Source organism: Arabidopsis lyrata (assembly GCF_000004255.2).
Source record: "Arabidopsis lyrata subsp. lyrata unplaced genomic scaffold ARALYscaffold_4, whole genome shotgun sequence".
NCBI lineage: Eukaryota > Viridiplantae > Streptophyta > Magnoliopsida > Brassicales > Brassicaceae > Arabidopsis > Arabidopsis lyrata.
Genome location: NW_003302552.1, coordinates 18912103 through 18930065, shown reverse-complemented (window position 1 = coordinate 18930065; position 17963 = coordinate 18912103). Strand labels below are relative to the sequence as shown.

Sequence of the window (17963 nt, the reverse complement as noted above, 5' to 3'; positions counted from 1 at the left end):
ACCATAATGTCTCAATAAGTCTCTTTCCCAGCGTGATCAACAAAGACCAAAGTAGATGACGATTACTTTACCGAAGAGAAGTAGGGTTTTATATGAAAGATTGTTGAAGAAGAAAGGGTTGTGTATTAGGGATTTAGGACTAATTTATGAAATGACTATATTATCCTTATATAATAAAAAATTAAAAACCCAATTCTTATTTTTCTAAACCAATTCAATTATTTGTTCCACGGACAAAAAAAAACAAATTATTTCGTCTACTTAATCAACTGCTCCATCTCCATGATATCCCTCTTTGAGATTATGTTTTCTTCACATGGCTAAGCTTTCTTCAGTGGAGTTTGGTTTTTCTCCTATACGTAGTTAAACATGTGTCATGAATCATGATCCATGACCATGGCGTTATCATTTCAACATTTTTTATTTGTTTGTTTGAGATGACTACAAATGTTTGTGCCCTTTATTTTTCAGTGATTGGTAGGATGCACCGTTGATGGAAAAGACCCAAAGGATCTTTAGCATGAAATTTAAGATTGTGATCGACATTGACATTCCTGAGAAGTTAGGAACAAAAGTAGTTTATGGTTTTGGAGTTTGTCTTTTTCTATGAAATTTAAGTTATAATGATTATTGATCAAAGATAGAATCATCAATCTATACTAGTATAATCGCAACACTTTTTGTGACGGGTGGGTAAAAAAACTTTCGGGTATATCGGATATCCGACCCATTTTAAAAATTCCTTCATAAAAAATTTGTTGGGTCGGATTATATTTAACCCAACTCATACACCGGATATTCCATATTTAATAATTTAGATTTTTAGAAGATTTGATTAAGATTTATAATTATGATTCTCCTATCATCTTTGTTTGATTTGTTTTTAACTGTTTTGAATCATCATATAATACATAAAGTAAAAAAAAAAAATCAATTTTTTTTCTGCATATACTGTGATTCGAAATTTAAAAAACAGACATATATTATCCAATTGACGAAAATGTGTGTTCAACGTTCTACATCGATTAAAATATTTAGACAATGATTCAGAATCATATCATAAATAAGAACATTAATAAAATAAATGAGTTTTTTGGCGGGATGGGTTTGGCGGGACGGGTTTTGAATCAACAATAATAAAAAGATTAAAATATCATTAATCCGCCGCTTCAATACAGATTTAATCCTTATTTTTTTTAATACAAATCACATGACGGGTTAAGAAATTACGAAACGGGTTATATTTCGGAAATGATTTATATGGCGGACGAATTTGAATCAATATTTATATACCGCTTTAATACGGGTTAAATCCTCAGTTTATTAATAATTATCTCGTGGACTCGTGGTATACCGTTACTTAATAACAATTGTAAACTATAATGTAAATAAATATGTTATAAAGAGATACAATTTACAAAATATTTTTATACTAACTTTAAAATTAAATCATCCTGCGGTGTACCGCAGGTTAAAATCTAGTAAGTAGATATAAAAATATCATATGCATCAAATAACACATACATTCATACGAGGCTTGTACGTTACAAATTGTTACACTCAAACCTCCCCCACAAAGCCACAAATAAGACACAGTAAATGTCACTCACCGACCATCTTAAATAATATTCGTTTTTTCTTTTATATGATTTGGGTCCCTTTTTTTTCCTTTCTCCCATCTTGACCCAAAGAATTTTTCACCTCTTCGATAGTTCGAATAATCAAATTTAAGCATGAAGCTCGTGAAGTTGGCTTCTCACTGACCCATAGGCCTTCATAGCGCCAGCTCTCAACACAAACTGATGGTAAAATGCTGCAATGGCTGCACCCACAAATGGACCGACCCAGAAGATCCACTGTATAATTAAAAGAAGTAAACTCATTAATAAGTTAATTAATGCCGAAGAACAAGCATCAGAGGTGAAAATGAAAACCTGATCATCCCAAGCCTTTTGATTGTTGTAGATGACGGCAGCTCCAAAACTCCTAGCCGGATTAATTCCGGTGCCAGTAATTGGAATTGTGGCTAAATGAACCATGAACACGGAAAATCCAATTGGCAATGGTGCTAATACCTTCAATTCAAAAATTTCATATAAAAATAAATCAACCTACGTCATTAACAATGACATAGACGACATTTGAATTTGAATGAACTTTAGGTACCAAGATCACTAAAATAGACAAAGAATCAATTAATGACCATGTGCATAACAGAAAGATTTGGTTTTGTAACGAATCATATATACTTGAAAGGACATTTATCATGGAAGTATGTACATATACACATGGGTCGTTGTGCAAATGCAAAATATGGACAATTTACATACTACAAAGACATGTGATGAAGAGACGTGGAGCACAAATAGAAATAGGGTATGTCGTTATAACGTGTAAAAAGACATTTGGTACCAAAGAAAGATACAAGAAATGAATGAAAAATAATTGGACACCCTTTGTCGTTTATCTCATAGAAGAAGATAGACGTTACACTTAGTTACTTGGTCCGTATTATTTTCGTTCGGGCCAAAATGGCTACACGACATCGTTTTCAGTATTTAATAAATGCGTTATATAGCTGGCACTCGATTTTGATTCTGTACGACCCCTTAGTCCAAAAATTGTGAAATAAAAAAATCTATCCTGATATTTCTTCCATTATTTATTTCTGTAATTACCACGAGTACTACATTTTGTTAAAAATAATTGAAACGAACGAAAACTATCAATTTTATTATGTATACTTTAAGTCTTTAGCTAGGTTTTTGATCATTTTAAATGTTAATTCATGTGATTAAGGCTTGTAGCATAGTTAAAATTGCTTACAGGAATGTGAGAGTCACGGGCATTTCGCTTAGGGTCGGTAGCGGAGAAGACGGTGTAGACGAGGACAAAAGTGCCGATAATCTCCGCACCAACACCTACACCAACATTGTATCCTTCGGAGAGCATGTTGGCTCCACCACCGTAGCGGTTGTAATAAGTCGACTGGAAGACTTTCACCAAACCAACTCCGCAAGTGGCTCCGAGACACTGAGCCACCATGTACGACACAGCTCTCACCAATGATACCTTGCTAGCTAGGAATAGCCCAAACGTCACCGCGGGATTAATGTGTCCACCTATACACATATACATATAATAAGTATAATTTCATAAAACCATCTGATCCAAATGAGATAGATAGTTTTTTTTTTTTTTTGGGGTAAATCTTAGACTACTATCTAAAGTTCTAAACTAAGTACTTTCTCCGATTATTTGTAGAGAATATGGTTTGTTGTTTTCACATCATGAAAGTTTATTTGCAACACTTCACTTTAGTAATTCAATTTTTAATTTATTTAAAATTTACATTGAACAGAATTTAAATGGTATGAGTGGATATATGAAATGAAAGTAATTTTGTTTAGAAAACTGAAAACACTAATCTTTGTAAAAACCAAAAAAAAGCTTAGAACATAAATTATTAGGATGGAATTTAATGTTCTAGAAAGCTAAGTTTTCTTACCACATGTGTATAATGGTCAACATTGTGTATCATCAATCATTTGACTACTATATATAGTTGGTTCATTTAGTATTTTTGAGTATTATTGCTTCTTTGTTACAAGGACTTAGGAGCCTCGAATAATGGTAAAACACAGAGATAATGCAACAAATGGTTAAGGAAAGAGAGAGAGACCAGAGATGCCGGCAGTGCAATAGACGAGGATGAAGATCATGCCACCGAAGGCCCAAGAGATGCCTAGGAGGCCGACACTGGCACAAGCTCCACCACCAGCGTTGATATCCGTCTGGCTCTTAAAGCCGATGACTGTCAAAACGGTGACATATAGAAAGAGGAAAGTAGCTATGAACTCAGCGATGACAGCTCTGTAGAAGGACCACTTCTTGAGCTCTCTCACCTCGAACGTTTTCACAGGCGGTGGGTCTAAGTAGTCCTTGCCGGAGAGCGACTCTTCCTCCGTCAACTCATCTTTCGTCATTGTTTCAGGTTTAGCCTCACGGACTGAGAGAGAGAGAGAAGAGAGAGACTGTTAGAAGTTGTGGATAATGTGCAAAGATGGTGAGTGGGTGTATTTATAGAAAGATGTGGCTTTAGGTTTTCCCTCTTTTGCCATGAGGTTTCTCTTTCTTATTTTTTGTAATAAAAAAAATCTTAAAATAAGGGAACACTACAGGTGTTTATGATAGTGATTAGTCTATGAAGTACTCTATTGGTCGCTAAAGAATATGCTTTCAATTGATTTCGATTTGGTTATTTTATAACGATTTTGTTGGAAACAAAATTACTAATCTGTAATGGATATATGAATGCTTTGATTGTCTTTTATTTACAGCTTTATATCTTTCGCCCTTTCTTGCTGGTATTTTCATATTAAGTTACTTTACCAACTAAAAAAAAAAATCTCGTTACACTCTAAGTTTTGCCATGTACAAACATTCCATGTAGACTACTTGACACGAGGCTTTGTTTTGTGCGCAATATCCTTATAGCCAGAGCTAAACCTTTTTTTCTTTCTTAAATGTAATTTGGTTTTATCTTTTTCTTCTTTAACCAATTCTTGTTTAATTCTTCATTATTAACTTTAGTGAGAGATTATAAATATATCAATGAGCATACACATATTAGCTCTACACCCCATACAACCAAAACTTAAACATAACAAAATAATTGGAGTACCAACTATAACTAACTTTAATACCCTAATAAGTTTAGGTTTAGTTTAACTGTCTTGAAAAAATACAACCATTATATTTCTTTCTGATATCCCCATAATTACGTTCCAGATTCCAAGTTAGACAGAAAATAATATAATTCTGCAATCTTAATGCTTATATGTTCATAGGCATTTTAGGTCATGTATATTTAGATTTTGCTGTATACTCTTAGATTTCAATATATATAAAAGTGTTGATCAAACTTGATAAAACAAAAAGGCTTGAGGCCCAAGAAACTTATAAACAAGTCGGTTTATAAGTCGGTGTATTTGTGATCTTATCTTAAATGTGTTTAGGGTTATGTTTTAGTATAAATAGAGGTGCCAAGGTTGTGGCTAACCCTATGAGTTGTTTTGAGATTAAGAGAGATTGTGTAACCTTTGTTTTGAGTTAGTTTCAAAGGTAATAAGAAGAGTTGTTCTTATAAACACAAAGTCTTGATCATTAGGGTTTTGATTCTTAGTTCTTAATTCAATAATTGGTATCAGAGCTTTACTATTGGATTAGGTAACCTAGGATCAAAGAAAAAGCTTTATACGTTACGAAACAGAGTTCGTCACAGGGTAAAGCATGTCAGAGATAATTCCAGTTCCAGCTAGGAACAAGGAAAGCAGTTCTTCTATACAGTGTCTGATGCTTAATGCATCCAACTACACGGTATGGAACATGCATATGAAAGGGGTACTTAGGGTTCATAAGGTTTGGGATACAATAGAACCAGGGAACGACGATGTTGATAAGAATGACTTAGCTAGGGTTCTTTTATTTCAATCCATACCAGAAGCAATGATTCTCCAAGTTGGAGATCATGAAACTGCAAAAGAAGTTTGGAGAGCAATCAAAACAAGAAATCTAGGTGCTGACAGAGTAAAAGAAGCAAGATTACAAACTTTAATGGCTGAATTCGACAGACTTAAGATGAAAGAAACTGAAACAATTGATGAGTTTGCAGGGAAACTCTCTGAAATAGCAACAAAGTCAGTTGCGTTAGGAGAAAGTATTAAGGAACCAAAACTTGTCAAGAAGTTTCTTAAAAGTGTACCTAGAAAGAAATATATACACATAGTTGCTTCTCTTGAACAAGTACTTGATCTAAAGAAAACAAGTTTTGAGGAAATAGTTGGTAGACTAAAAGTATATGAAGACAGAGTTTGTGATGAAGAAGATCAGCATGAAGACCAAGGAAAACTCATGTATCTTAACTCAGACTCACAAACCTATCAAGAAAGCTATGGTTCAGGAAGAGGCCGAGGTTTAAATTTCAGAGGGAGAGGACGAGGTCGTTTTGGCACTCAACAGAATGGCTCTTTCAGACAAGGAAAAGATAAGTCAAAAGTAATATGTTATAGATGTGATAAGAATGGACATTATGCTTCAAATTGTCCTGACAGACTACTAAAACTTCAAGAAACACTTGAGAATGATGAAGAAGAAACTCAAGAAGCAGATAGGCTAATGATGCATGAAATAGTCTATCTAAACGAGAAGAATGTAAAACCAAGCCAATTCGAAAGACAAGTAGAAGGTGAAAACGTCTGGTATTTGGACAATGGAGCAAGTAATCATATGACAGGAAACAGAGCCTACTTCTCTAAACTTGATGAAACCGTTACAGGAAAAGTGAGATTGGAGATGATTCTCGCATTGACATTAAAGGAAAAGGCTCAATTCTGTTTGTAAGTAAAGATGGAGAGAAGAAATACTTGCTGATGTCTATTACATACCAGATTTAAGAAGCAGTATCATAAGTCTTGGACAAGCCACAGAGGCAGGCTGTGATATTAGGATGAAAGGTGAGCAGTTGACAATGTATGATAAACAAGGCAGGCTACTGGTAAAAGCTAATAGGTCAAAAAACAGATTGTACAAAGTTCTGATGGAAGTAGAACCTTCAAGATGCTTACAACTAGAGGAAATAAGTGATTCTGCAAAGTGGCATGCAAGATTAGAACATATAGGACTAGATACTATGAAGTCCATGATAAACAAGGAGCTGGTCATTGGATTACCAAGCATTCAAATTGAAAAGGAAACATGTTCCTCCTGTTTGCTTGGAAAACAGGTAAGACAAGCATTCCCTCAAGCCACATCATATCGAGCATCACACTTACTGGAGCTGATTCATGGAGACTTGTGTGGTCCAATTACACCTTCCACGGCTGCACAAAACAAATACATTTTTGTATTAATCGATGACTATTCTCGGTATATGTGGTCACTACTATTGAAAGAAAAAAGTGAAACATTTGAAAGATTTAAGAAGTTCAAAGCATTAGTAGAACAGGAAACTGGAACCAAAATAGGAACATTCAGGACTGACAGGGGTGGAGAATTTACTTCTCAAGAATTTCAGTCCTTTTGAGACAATTCAGGGATTCAGAGACACTTAACAGCTCCATATTCACCACAACAGAACGGGGTAGTGGAAAGAAGAAATAGAACTTTGCTTGAAATGACCAGGAGCATCCTAAAACATATGAGAGTACCAAAGTACCTATGGGGAGAAGCTGTGAAGCATGCTACTTATCTCATTAATAGAGTTGGAACAAGAACTTTGGTAACACAGACTCCTTATGAAGTGTTTAAAGGAAAGAAACCAAACATATCACACCTACGAGTATTTGGGTGCATATGTTATGCAAAAATTGATTCTCAGCATCTTAAAAAGCTTGATGACAGGTCAAAAGCTCTAGTACACCTGGGAACAGAACCAGGATCCAAAGCTTATCGACTTTTAGATCCAACAAAAAGAAGAATTGTGGTAAGTAGGGATGTGGTTTTTGACGAGAAAAGTAATTGGAACTGGAGACATTCAGGAGAAGATGAGAGTAATAATGCTTCTGGGATGTTCAAATTCAGTCTTGGGGAATTTGGAAACCATGGTTTAGGAGAAGAGAATCAGGAAGCAGTAGAAAACAGAACAGAAGATGAGAATGATGATGGAAATTCTAGTAATGAGGATGAAGCTTCAGACAACAACAATATGGAAGATACTAAAAATCAAGACCAAGGTCAAACACAACCAACTTTAAGAAGATCTGGGAGACAGAGCAATAAACCAGGCTACTTAAATGATTATGTTCTAATGGCTGAAGTTGAGTATGAAGAAGTTCAGCGATTGTTGTTATCAATTAATGAAGAACCTTGGAGTTTTAAAGAAGCTAAGGAACTAAAAGTATGGAGAGATGCTTGTGATGAAGAAATTAGTTCAATAAACAAGAACAAAACGTGGAGTTTAGTAGATCTCCCTAATGGAGCAAAACCAATAGGACTAAAGTGGGTGTTTAAGATCAAAAGGAACTCTGATGGAAGTATAAATAAATACAAAGCACGTCTTGTGGCAAAAGGCTATGTTCAGAGATATGGAGTTGATTTCGAAGAAGTATTTACACCTGTAGCAAGAATTGAAACAATCAGATTCATAGTCGCTATAGCAGCCTCAAATGGATGGGAAGTGCATCACTTAGATGTTAAGACTGCATTTCTTCACGGAGAGTTAAAAGAAGTTGTGTTTGTTGAACAACCAGAAGGTTTTGAAAAAAAAGGAAGAGAGAACAAGGTATACAGGCTGCATAAAGCCCTGTATGGCTTGAAACAAGCTCCGAGAGCTTGGAACAATAAACTCAATACAATTCTTAAGGAGTTGAATTTTGTAAAATGTTCAAAGGAACCTTCTCTGTATCGTAAGCAGACCAAGGAGCATCTTCTCGTTGTTGTGGTATATGTGGACGATCTTCTAGTCACTGGTTCAAGTCTAAGTTTGATACTTGATTTCAAAAGAGGCATGTCAACAAAATTTGAAATGAGTGATTTAGGAAAATTGACTTATTATCTTGGTATAGAAGTATGTCAACATGAGGGAGGCATTACTCTAAAACAAGAAAGATATGCATCTAAGATAATGAATGAGACCAGAATGGAAGGCTGTAATATAGTTCACTCACCAATGACTGCAAATCTAAAGCTAAGTAAGGCATCAGAAGAGAAAACTATTGATGAAACAGAGTACAGAAGAAGTATTGGATGCTTGCGTTATTTGTTGCATACAAGACCAGACCTCTCCTTTTGTGTTGGTATGTTAAGTAGGTATATGCAAGAACCCAAAGAGTCTCATGGTGCAACATTAAAGCAGGTACTCAGATATTTGGAAGGAACAAGAGGGTATGGCTTGGTCTTTGAAAGAAAAACAGAGTTAAGACTGGATACAAGGTTGATAGGTTATAGTGACAGTAGTCACAATGTCGATGAGGATGATGGCAAAAGCGCTACAGGTCATATCTTTTATCTACACGACTGTCCTATTACATGGTGTACACAAAAACAGGACACAGTAGCTCTATCATCCTGCGAAGCCGAGTTCATGGCTGCAACAGAAGCTGCAAAACAGGCCATATGGTTGCAAGATCTTCTGAGTGAGGTTACAGGGGAGACATGTGAAAAGGTGGTGCTCCGGATAGACAATAAATCTGCTATAGCACTTGCCAAAAACCCTGTGTTTCATGGTAGGAGCAAGCACATTCATAAAAGGTATCATTTTATTAGGGAATGCGTTGAAAATGACCAAGTTGAGTTAGAACACGTTCCCGGGGATGAACAAAAAGCAGATATTCTGACTAAAGCATTGGGACGACTCAAGTTCAAAGAAATGAGGGAGCTTGTAGGTGTTCAAGATATGAAGGTTAGCGATATCAAGTTTGAAGGGGAGAATGTTAATCAAACTTGATAAAACAAAAAGGCTTGAGGCCCAAGAAACTTATAAACAAGTCGGTTTATAAGTCGGTGTATTTGTGATCTTATCTTAAATGTGTTTAGGGTTATGTTTTAGTATAAATAGAAGTGCCAAGGTTGTGGCTAACCCTATGAGTTGTTTTGAGATTAAGAGAGATTGTGTAACCTTTGTTTTGAGTTAGTTTCAAAGGTAATAAGAAGAATTGTTCTTATAAACACAAAGTCTTGATCATTAGGGTTTTGATTCTTAGTTCTTAATTCAATAAAAAAGACCAAAACATTGTAAAATAAACAAACATTGATTAATTTTGGAGAGTACTTAAAAAATTAAAAGTTTTAGTTTACCAATTGGAGAGTAATTTTTAAGTTGGAAAAAGTATACCAATTGAAACAAATTATTATTTTACCCGGCGAGCAGCATCAGATACAAATGGACATGACAGTGAATGGGGCGAATGTGGTCGAAAACCTTCCTAATCAAGGAGTCAACAATCACCGATGAAGTATGTTGTCTCAGACTTTATTTAAAAAAAAAAAAAACTCGCCATATTTAAAGATGCTCGACCAAATTAAAGTGGCCGGGCAATTAATCAAACACAGCCCGAAAGAAAATTCTCGAAGAACCAGCCCCAAGAAATTGGAGAGGAAAGTAGAACTATGAAGGAACCGCTTGCGATGAGATTCAGTTTACCATGATCTTTATATCTTTCTTAAAAACTTCTATTCCCATAGAATTCTATAAATATAAACATGAATATCATCCACTTTTACTTGCAAGTGATCAAATGACTGTTTTTGGCTAAACGATCGACCTCCATAAAAATGAAATCTTGTTCACGTGTCCATGGACCGTGGTAGACCCATCTAATTTATACGTAGCTAGGCCCGTCTATGGCCGAGTAGGATTGGACACAAAGATAGATACAACAATACATTTGTTGCGGAGCATTTGGCGGATTATTAAGTTCCACAACAGATGATGTATTACTTAATAATACCAAAAAAAATGTCTCACTTAATAATCGAGCCGACGACCAAAATAAAAATAAATTGCTTTATTATTACTCAATTTTCCTAGAGATGGGACCGTTTAAAAAAGTATTACGGATATATTGATAACAAAACTTTTATTTGTTTCTACACAATTTTGTAATTTACAATTTATCTAAACAGATTCGAAATAATTGTAATATTAATTCTATGATTTTTAATAACAGCCTTCTTGTTTTGATAAATAATTTTTGACATGACCTTAATGTCATTTTGCTGCTAATACGTAGGGCATTATTGGTTACATCTTTAGAAGCTAAGCACAGCAATAATAGCTACAGCCAACAAAAAAAATCTTCATTTTTTGTTTTACACAGCCAAATTTCTAAAGCACCAAAAATAATGCTGTGACCTGTGAGTACTGTCATAAGACACAAGAATGTTGAAAGACACATACAAAAATGGTAAAAGGATGCTTAAAAGTAAAACTTTGCGGGAAAAACAGAGCCTTCATTTAATGTTCTCCATTCTTTGTTCCGACAACTTTTTTGTTCTTGTAACAAATAGCTTACTCAAAATGGCTTAAACAAACATTCTATAGAGTATTAATTAATGTAAGGATAAAAGTAACAGAACATTAACTATTAAAAAAGCGAGCCATGTAAGATATCGAACAGAAGAATTAAGTGAATCTTCTCTCGTGGAAACTTCTAAGCAGGAGACATGGCATCTGGACAACCACACGGTTAGTACACTTCTATGATGTCGGCGAGAGAGACGTGGCGAGATTTGTGGATCGTGATGAGCTTGCACTTGGGTCGGAATGTTCATTGTCGTTTTGGATAATGGTTCTGTGGCTCACCAAATATCATTGGATAAGATCAGAACTTAGAAATCTCTAACTTGTCCACGTCAACTTTTCACTGAAATTTCTTTCCTATAGTTTGTTTCTTTCTCATTATTTAGATGTATGTTTTGACAATTCAAGCGACATCGATATAAAGTATTTTTGTTTGGGATTTAAGGATGGTCTCCTACTATTTCAAAGTCGTGATGAGTTTTAGCGTCGACTAAAGTGAATAATATTCGTTTTTGAATTTGAATGTTTCAATTCGTAAGAAAAAAATTCGCTTTTGTTGTTGTTGATGTTAAATCACTAATTTACAACTTTGAATAGTTTTCTCTACAGCCTAGAAACATGCTAATCATGATTTAAATATGATTTTGAAAATACAGTCCAACCAGATTGTATATATAAAATTTAAATGTTAACTGCATAATATGGTGGAATAACTGATTTATTAGAAATCTAACCGAAAATTAATAGTGTTTATGATGAAAAATTAGGAGAATAGTTAAATAGATGAGAGTTTTAAAGCGGATTAAATCCAAATACAAATCAGATTCTACGTCACATCGGTCTGTTTATGAAAAATCCAAACACAAGTTTTATCCCAAAAAAAAAGAAAAAGAAATCCAAATACAACAAAGCATTTTCTAAGTAAACTTACATGAAAGTCTTCTATGTTAAATTCAAATACGAAGCTATATTTTGTGGAATGATGATGATGATGATTGTGGTGGTATGAAGATGATGATGGATGATGTTGATGGTGATGACATATGATGATGACATATGATGATGTTGACACTGATAATGATGACGATGATGATGATGATGATGTTATAGGAATGAAGATGATGCTGGTGGTGGTGTTGATATGATGGTGATGATGTTTATGGTGAAATGATGATGATGGTTTCAATTAAAAAAAAAATGATGATGATGGTTATGATGAGGGATGATGGTGATTGTGTTGGTATAAAATTGTTCATCTCTTTTCTTGTTTTGGTCGCCAAACCAATTCACTATAGGAAAAAAAAAATCGCATAACAGTAACTACAACTTTTGAAAGAATAAAAGAGTAACTATAAACATTTATGACCAAGAATTTATATATCCAGCAAATTTGATTTTAGATGTTTTGGCATTGTAGATTGGTGTGGGGTTAAAAAAAAAACGTGTGAATAGGTGGGAAAAAGAGAGTTTATTTCCCCTAACGTAAATGATCAAATAAAAAGATTATTGTTAGTGACTTAGGAAGAATTGATTCCGAGTGGCGATTGGACCGGTCGAACCGGCCGGTTTGTTGTTAAAATAATTGGCGTTTGGGTTGGGTAAGAAATAAAGTTAGCTAGAACTAGAAGCTGGAAATTGCGGCGAACGGAGAAAATGCGGAGCACACCGTTGGGGACGACGGCGGTTTCACCAGCTTCTATCAAGCACAACTCTTATGGCCGCTTCGTTTCCTCTTCAGGAGTCTCTAATTTCTCTCTCCATCGTCGGAGACGCCTCTCGTCGTTTTCTGTATCTCAAGCTCCTTCACAAATCAAATCAGGTTTGACCTCTGATTGTTTTATACTTGATGATAATGAGCTATGATTTTTCCGGTAGCTTTGATTTAGATCGAGTTCCAATACTTAACCCATTCCCAGATGAATTCAATTAGATGCTCTGCAGTGTGTAATTGACCATCCCTTATCGAAAGATTCAATTTTTAACGAAACAATTGATTGTAGCTAGTCATTGTACAGGTTTTGGTATTGAATTTGCATGTTTGCTTCATTAAGCTTCAAAATTTTCAGGCTTTTGCATGATTTGGGCAAATCAAGTGTTTTATTTTAAGTTTAGTGCTTTCATTGGGTATGAGTTTCTAGGCACAGAAGAAAGGACAATCAAAAGTGATGATAGGGTTGATTCTATCAGTTTTGTTATTTGGTGAATATATTTCTTATGTTTGTATGTAGGAGCATGCAATGCTAGTCAAATAGTTGATCTTTTCCCAGCGGTTTCACCTGAAATCGTTGTTCGGGAAGCACGGTTAGAGGACTGCTGGGAAGTGGCAGAGACTCACTGCAGCTCCTTCTTCCCTGGATATTCGTTCCCGCTTGATGTTGTTCTGAGAGTAGATAGGTTAATGGCGATGGTAATGGGATTTTCTATTCCACCTGGGTGCCAGAGGACTTGTTTAGTCGCTGTGATAGGTAGTTCAGTAGATGAAACCATTTGCTTTGGAAGTGAAGATTTCAAAATTGGAGCTTTTGATGCAAAGATCAGCTTAAACAAAGGTTATGTAGCTGGAATCTTGACTGTTGATACTGTGGCTGATTACCTTCCAAGGAAAGGACCTCTCCGCCAGAGAAGGTTCGCTTTTTTCCTTTGCTTTTTGCTTCTGTCGTCAAACACTGTGCCTCTGTTCTTAAGACTAAGAACCAAGTCTCAAAAATGTGCAACTAGTGAAAATCATAAAGTTTTGAAATCTTTAGCTAATCTTGGTGAAAGAAGGATCTTGTCATTTTTTGTTCAGAATGTGTTGTGCTCGGATCTGTATTCGTTTATTGTCTAATAATGATTTGATGGTGTGTTCCTAATTTAAAGCCAGGACCGGGATCGCTTACATATCAAATGTGGCAGTTCGAGAGAATTTCCGGCGTAAAGGAATAGCCAAGAGACTCATATGGAAAGCAGAGGCTTTAGCCAAGAACTGGGGATGTAGAGCTATCGGCCTTCACTGTGATCTCAACAACTTAGGAGCCACTAAACTTTACAAAGATCAAGGTTTCAGATCCATCAAGATCCCCGAAGGAGCGACTTGGCCACAACCAAAGACATCTCCTGACACCAGGTTTAACTTCATGATGAAGCTCGTGAAACAACAACAATACACAAGCTCTTGAACAGTTTCGGTAAATCCGAGGAAAACGGAAATTTGAATTCCGTTTGTTGTTGAAATAGCTCTGATTATGTAATTGTAAATATGTTTGCAGTCTTGTGTAAATGCTATTGTCTATAATATTTCGACCAAATACGCTTTTGAGGCTTTGTAGTGCCGAGTCAACTTTTTGCTTGTCCGGTGAAGCGTGTTTCAAAACATTCTAAGTCTTAGGCTCTTAGCCATACTTGATCTATATACCAATGTAAAAAACATTAAAAATCGCTTCATTAAGATCCATAGTTTAAACATGTAGAGTATTACAAAGCTCAAGATTAATATCATTCGAACAATAACAAATCGGCATGAAAGTCGAAATAGATACCATAGATTGGACATATTATTGTGTTAAGAAATTCTTACGCCGCTAACATAATTGCAAGTTTATCTTCGAACATACTTGGCTTCATCTTGTATATCTGGTGATACATGTCTCAAACCTCCATTTTATGAACTCCTTTCTCCAAGGCAGCAAGTTTGATGATATTGAGCGATTCTACCAAATCATCACATAGTAGATAAGGGTCTGGAATCACTGTTGTGTCGACTGCTAGATTGATGACAATCTTGTTTACATAGCTCACAAAATGGATAATAAGAGCCTTGTTCAACAACAAACATAAACGACTGTTAGTTAATTTGCACCAAAAGTTTTCTATGATTTCTAAAAAAGTTAACTGATATACAAGTAGGCCATGATTAGCTATACTTACTTGTGATCCACCCAATGCACTTGCTGCTACGTAAGACATTGGATGACCAAAGAAACTTGTTTCTTCGTCTGGACCCATCACATTTGAAAATGCCAATGTTGTATGATCAAATATTCTCTTTACAAGAGTTTCTACTACCTGTTTATAACCATTTATATTTTTTTTCATATACGTAAATATATAATTATGGATAACTAATTGATACTGATTTTGTATACAACCTTTTCTCCGAACATTTTCATGGCAAATTTGATGACTCCATAGCAAATAAGTGATTCCATGGAGAGTTTTTTGATATCCATAGTAGATTTGGCTCGTTGGACGTATTCCAACGGATCATCCTCAGATCTTATCCATAACGGAAAAATGACAATACCTACGAAGTTTCCCCATCTACTTTTTGAACCCTTTGCCATCATATTCGCCAGATCCTACACTTTCATTATTTTTAAACTCTTTCTTATTAAAAACATTGCTTTGTAAGGTAAAAGTGAATAATGAATATGATGGTTACAGGGAGTTGACCTCGATCTTTGTAGTTTCTCTTAAATTTACGATTACTGTACCGCGAAGACGGATTTTTTTCTTCTCGGCTACCGTATCTTCATCTATCATATAAACTACTGTTAATGATATATTACGATAATAGCGTAGGCCTAAGATATAGTTTAAGTATCAATATACAAAAAATTCTAATGTAATCACATCTCTAGAACTTTTAGTAGCTAAATCAATAGCAATTTCAAAAAAATTAATAGCATGCATTATAATATATATTATATATTTTCTTTAATCACATTATTGTTCTATTCATAAAAAAAAAAATCACTGCTAGAAAGTTAAGGTAAATTCCTCTCAAATCTCAATAACACTGGTAGAATTGGGAAAGAATTTGAAATTACCATATTTTCGGCTCAAATATCTTGAGAGACCTGCCTGTGTCATTCCAAGGAGAACATCATTTACTTTCTACAAAAATTATGGAGTTCTTAGTGTAAGAAAACAAAAAAATTTGATTAAATATAAAGAAAAAAAAATGACTAACATAAAGAAAATGACTATATAAGTATTAAATTTTAAATATGCTAACCATTTCCATTGTGTTCTTCACCAACTTGACGTCATCAAGGCTTATTATCCGATGGATAACCTTTCTAGATTGAACTCTATCTCCCGGTTTACCCTTGAGAGGAGTTTTAGTATCCCGCATAAAACATAGTGTAAGACAATACTTGAACAATTCAATAACAGTTGTGAAAATGATTCTTATCATGAACCAAAATCTCCCAACCAACCACCAATCCTTATCATTGGAATCAACATGTTTTCTTGTAGCCGCGGTAGTAGGAAGAGCTTCGGGGTCTGATGTTTTTCGTGAAATAGCGAGTAGAAGAGACATAAGTGACATCCCATCGCCGAGTGAATGATGCAGTTTCCCTATACACAAAGATTCTGCATTTGATGTCTTAATATTCAGAACATGAAATTCCCATAAAGGTTTGGACATGTCCATTGGAGTATTAGCAATGTTCGAAGTATAGTCTTCTATAAATTGATCAGGATTTTCAATGTTGGAATAATCAATATCTGGAACAATAACATGATCTTCTACTTCATAAGTAGTAGGAACCCAAACCGCTTTCCCATTTTTCTTCATCTCCTGAAACATTAATTTTACGATCAAAAATTATATTAAATACCTTATTTATCTTCTTTTTTTTGTCCAAAAATATCTTATTTATCCATATACTATATATACTCAAATACATGTAACAACAAAGGCATGCATGACGCGAAAATAAAATAAAAATAAAGGCATATGCATGTCGACATATATGTTTACCAATTTGCAAGAGAAGCGAGGGAACTTGATCCATGTGTTCTTGATACCTTCAACAATGGAAGATGGGTTGCATCTAGTTTTAAACCCTAAAGTAAAAATAATGACGCAATAGAGAGTCGGCGAAAGGAACAACTGTGAAATCGGGCTAAGCGGCTCCACTGCTGATGTCTCTTGGTCTTCTTTCTCCATGTCTTTTTCCTTTTTCATATTTATTTTGATTATTCTCCAACTTTGCCTTTAGCCACACTTTCCTCTTATACTACTGTTCTTTTTTTTTTTTTTCTTCTTTTTCTTATTATCAATTTGATTAAATGCATTGGCAAGTACACTTTGTTATTTTGTGACTTCGCATTTATTGCATTTCTATATCTAACGAGTTAGCTAGGCTTTTGGCATTTGGATTTAGAGTTGTTTTATTTTGTAATTTATTTAAAATTTTATTTTATCTATCACGAGTAAGGCAGTAAGCTAAGTGATGTTTTTCATTGTCCCTACTAGTTGTTAAATTATTGTACTTTTGACTTTTTATATATTTCTTCTTCTTGTGTTCATTGAAAGGTTGGTGAAAATTCCAGAAAAGAGCAAATCGATCGTTCTGTTTTTAAAGATTATGATCTATTACAGTTTTAGTCAATTTAAGCTGGTAAAATTACATATTTCATAATAAAAATTTACATTGAAATTCAGACAATAATCTTCTTTTATACCCAAAAAAGAAAATTAAATCGAAACTATATGTGGAGTGAATAAAGTACTATTTAGTTTTAAAAAGATTAGTGCAATAGGTCCTTGATTTTGTATTAAAAAGAAAAAAAATCAAAATTTATAGCACACATATCATCATAATGTACGAATCAACAACATTCATTATATGGAGCCAACAACAATTTTGTATGGTAGTATAAGATTTAAAACACAAATTGATTGCATGTAGTAAAGAAACTTGCCGAGTCTCGTCTTTTGGAGACCTTTGGTTTAACTCCATCTCAACCACGATACCTGACTCATCATTTACTCGGTCTATTATTGGGATTAGGTCTCTGTTGGTTTTGGTTCTTCGCCTACATATTTGGTTGAACACTTATTCAATTAGGCAAGAATGATTTTTAAAAGGAAAAATGTTTGCCAGCTACACGAAAGAGACACCATCACATAGTCACACATACAAATTTTAAAAATGTTACATTAGTTACA

The 17963-nt window shown here is 34.6% G+C and overlaps 3 protein-coding genes across 3 annotated transcripts; 1 reads left to right on the top strand and 2 right to left on the bottom strand.

Moving 5' to 3' along the window:
- Positions 1-1482: 1482 nt before the first annotated feature.
- On the bottom strand, positions 1483-4068 carry LOC9317693 (probable aquaporin PIP2-6). The gene is made up of 4 exons (XM_021028335.1): positions 3683-4068; positions 2827-3122; positions 1935-2075; positions 1483-1856 (listed from the first exon to the last, which is right to left on the bottom strand). The coding sequence occupies exons 1-4, from the start codon at positions 3984-3986 to the stop codon at positions 1728-1730; spliced, it is 870 nt and encodes a 289-aa protein (XP_020883994.1). The 5' UTR covers positions 3987-4068; the 3' UTR covers positions 1483-1727.
- An 8547-nt stretch (positions 4069-12615) lies between these two features.
- On the top strand, positions 12616-14353 carry LOC9315845. The gene is given in 4 exon segments (XM_002881580.2): positions 12616-12839; positions 13249-13645; positions 13884-14151; positions 14153-14353. Coding segments are annotated over 4 exon segments (870 nt in total). The 5' UTR covers positions 12616-12673; the 3' UTR covers positions 14192-14353.
- Positions 14354-14424: 71 nt separating this feature from the next.
- LOC9315844 (O-acyltransferase WSD1) lies at positions 14425-17014 on the bottom strand. Its single transcript, XM_002879731.2, has 7 exons — positions 16770-17014; positions 16017-16586; positions 15829-15895; positions 15452-15534; positions 15148-15357; positions 14927-15064; positions 14425-14815 (listed from the first exon to the last, which is right to left on the bottom strand). Exons 1-7 carry the CDS (start codon positions 16974-16976, stop codon positions 14648-14650), a joined length of 1443 nt encoding a protein of 480 aa, XP_002879777.2. The 5' UTR covers positions 16977-17014; the 3' UTR covers positions 14425-14647.
- Positions 17015-17963: the final 949 nt, after the last annotated feature.

Excerpts from the sequence above, each read along its gene's own strand:
- LOC9317693 (XM_021028335.1), bottom strand. The coding sequence starts at position 3,986 with ATGACGAAAGATGAGTTGACGGAGGAAGAGTCGCTCTCCGGCAAGGAC. Across the intron at positions 2,076-2,826 it reads CCCGTGACTCTCACATTCCT|GTATTAGCACCATTGCCAAT; the intron begins GTAAGCAATTTT and ends TTTGAATTGAAG. Across the intron at positions 1,857-1,934 it reads AAAAGGCTTGGGATGATCAG|TGGATCTTCTGGGTCGGTCC; the intron begins GTTTTCATTTTC and ends TTAATTATACAG.
- LOC9315844 (XM_002879731.2), bottom strand. The coding sequence starts at position 16,976 with ATGAAAAAGGAAAAAGACATGGAGAAAGAAGACCAAGAGACATCAGCA. Across the intron at positions 15,896-16,016 it reads TGAAGAACACAATGGAAATG|AAAGTAAATGATGTTCTCCT; the intron begins GTTAGCATATTT and ends TAATTTTTGTAG. Across the intron at positions 15,535-15,828 it reads ATATTTGAGCCGAAAATATG|ATGAAGATACGGTAGCCGAG; the intron begins GTAATTTCAAAT and ends TTTATATGATAG.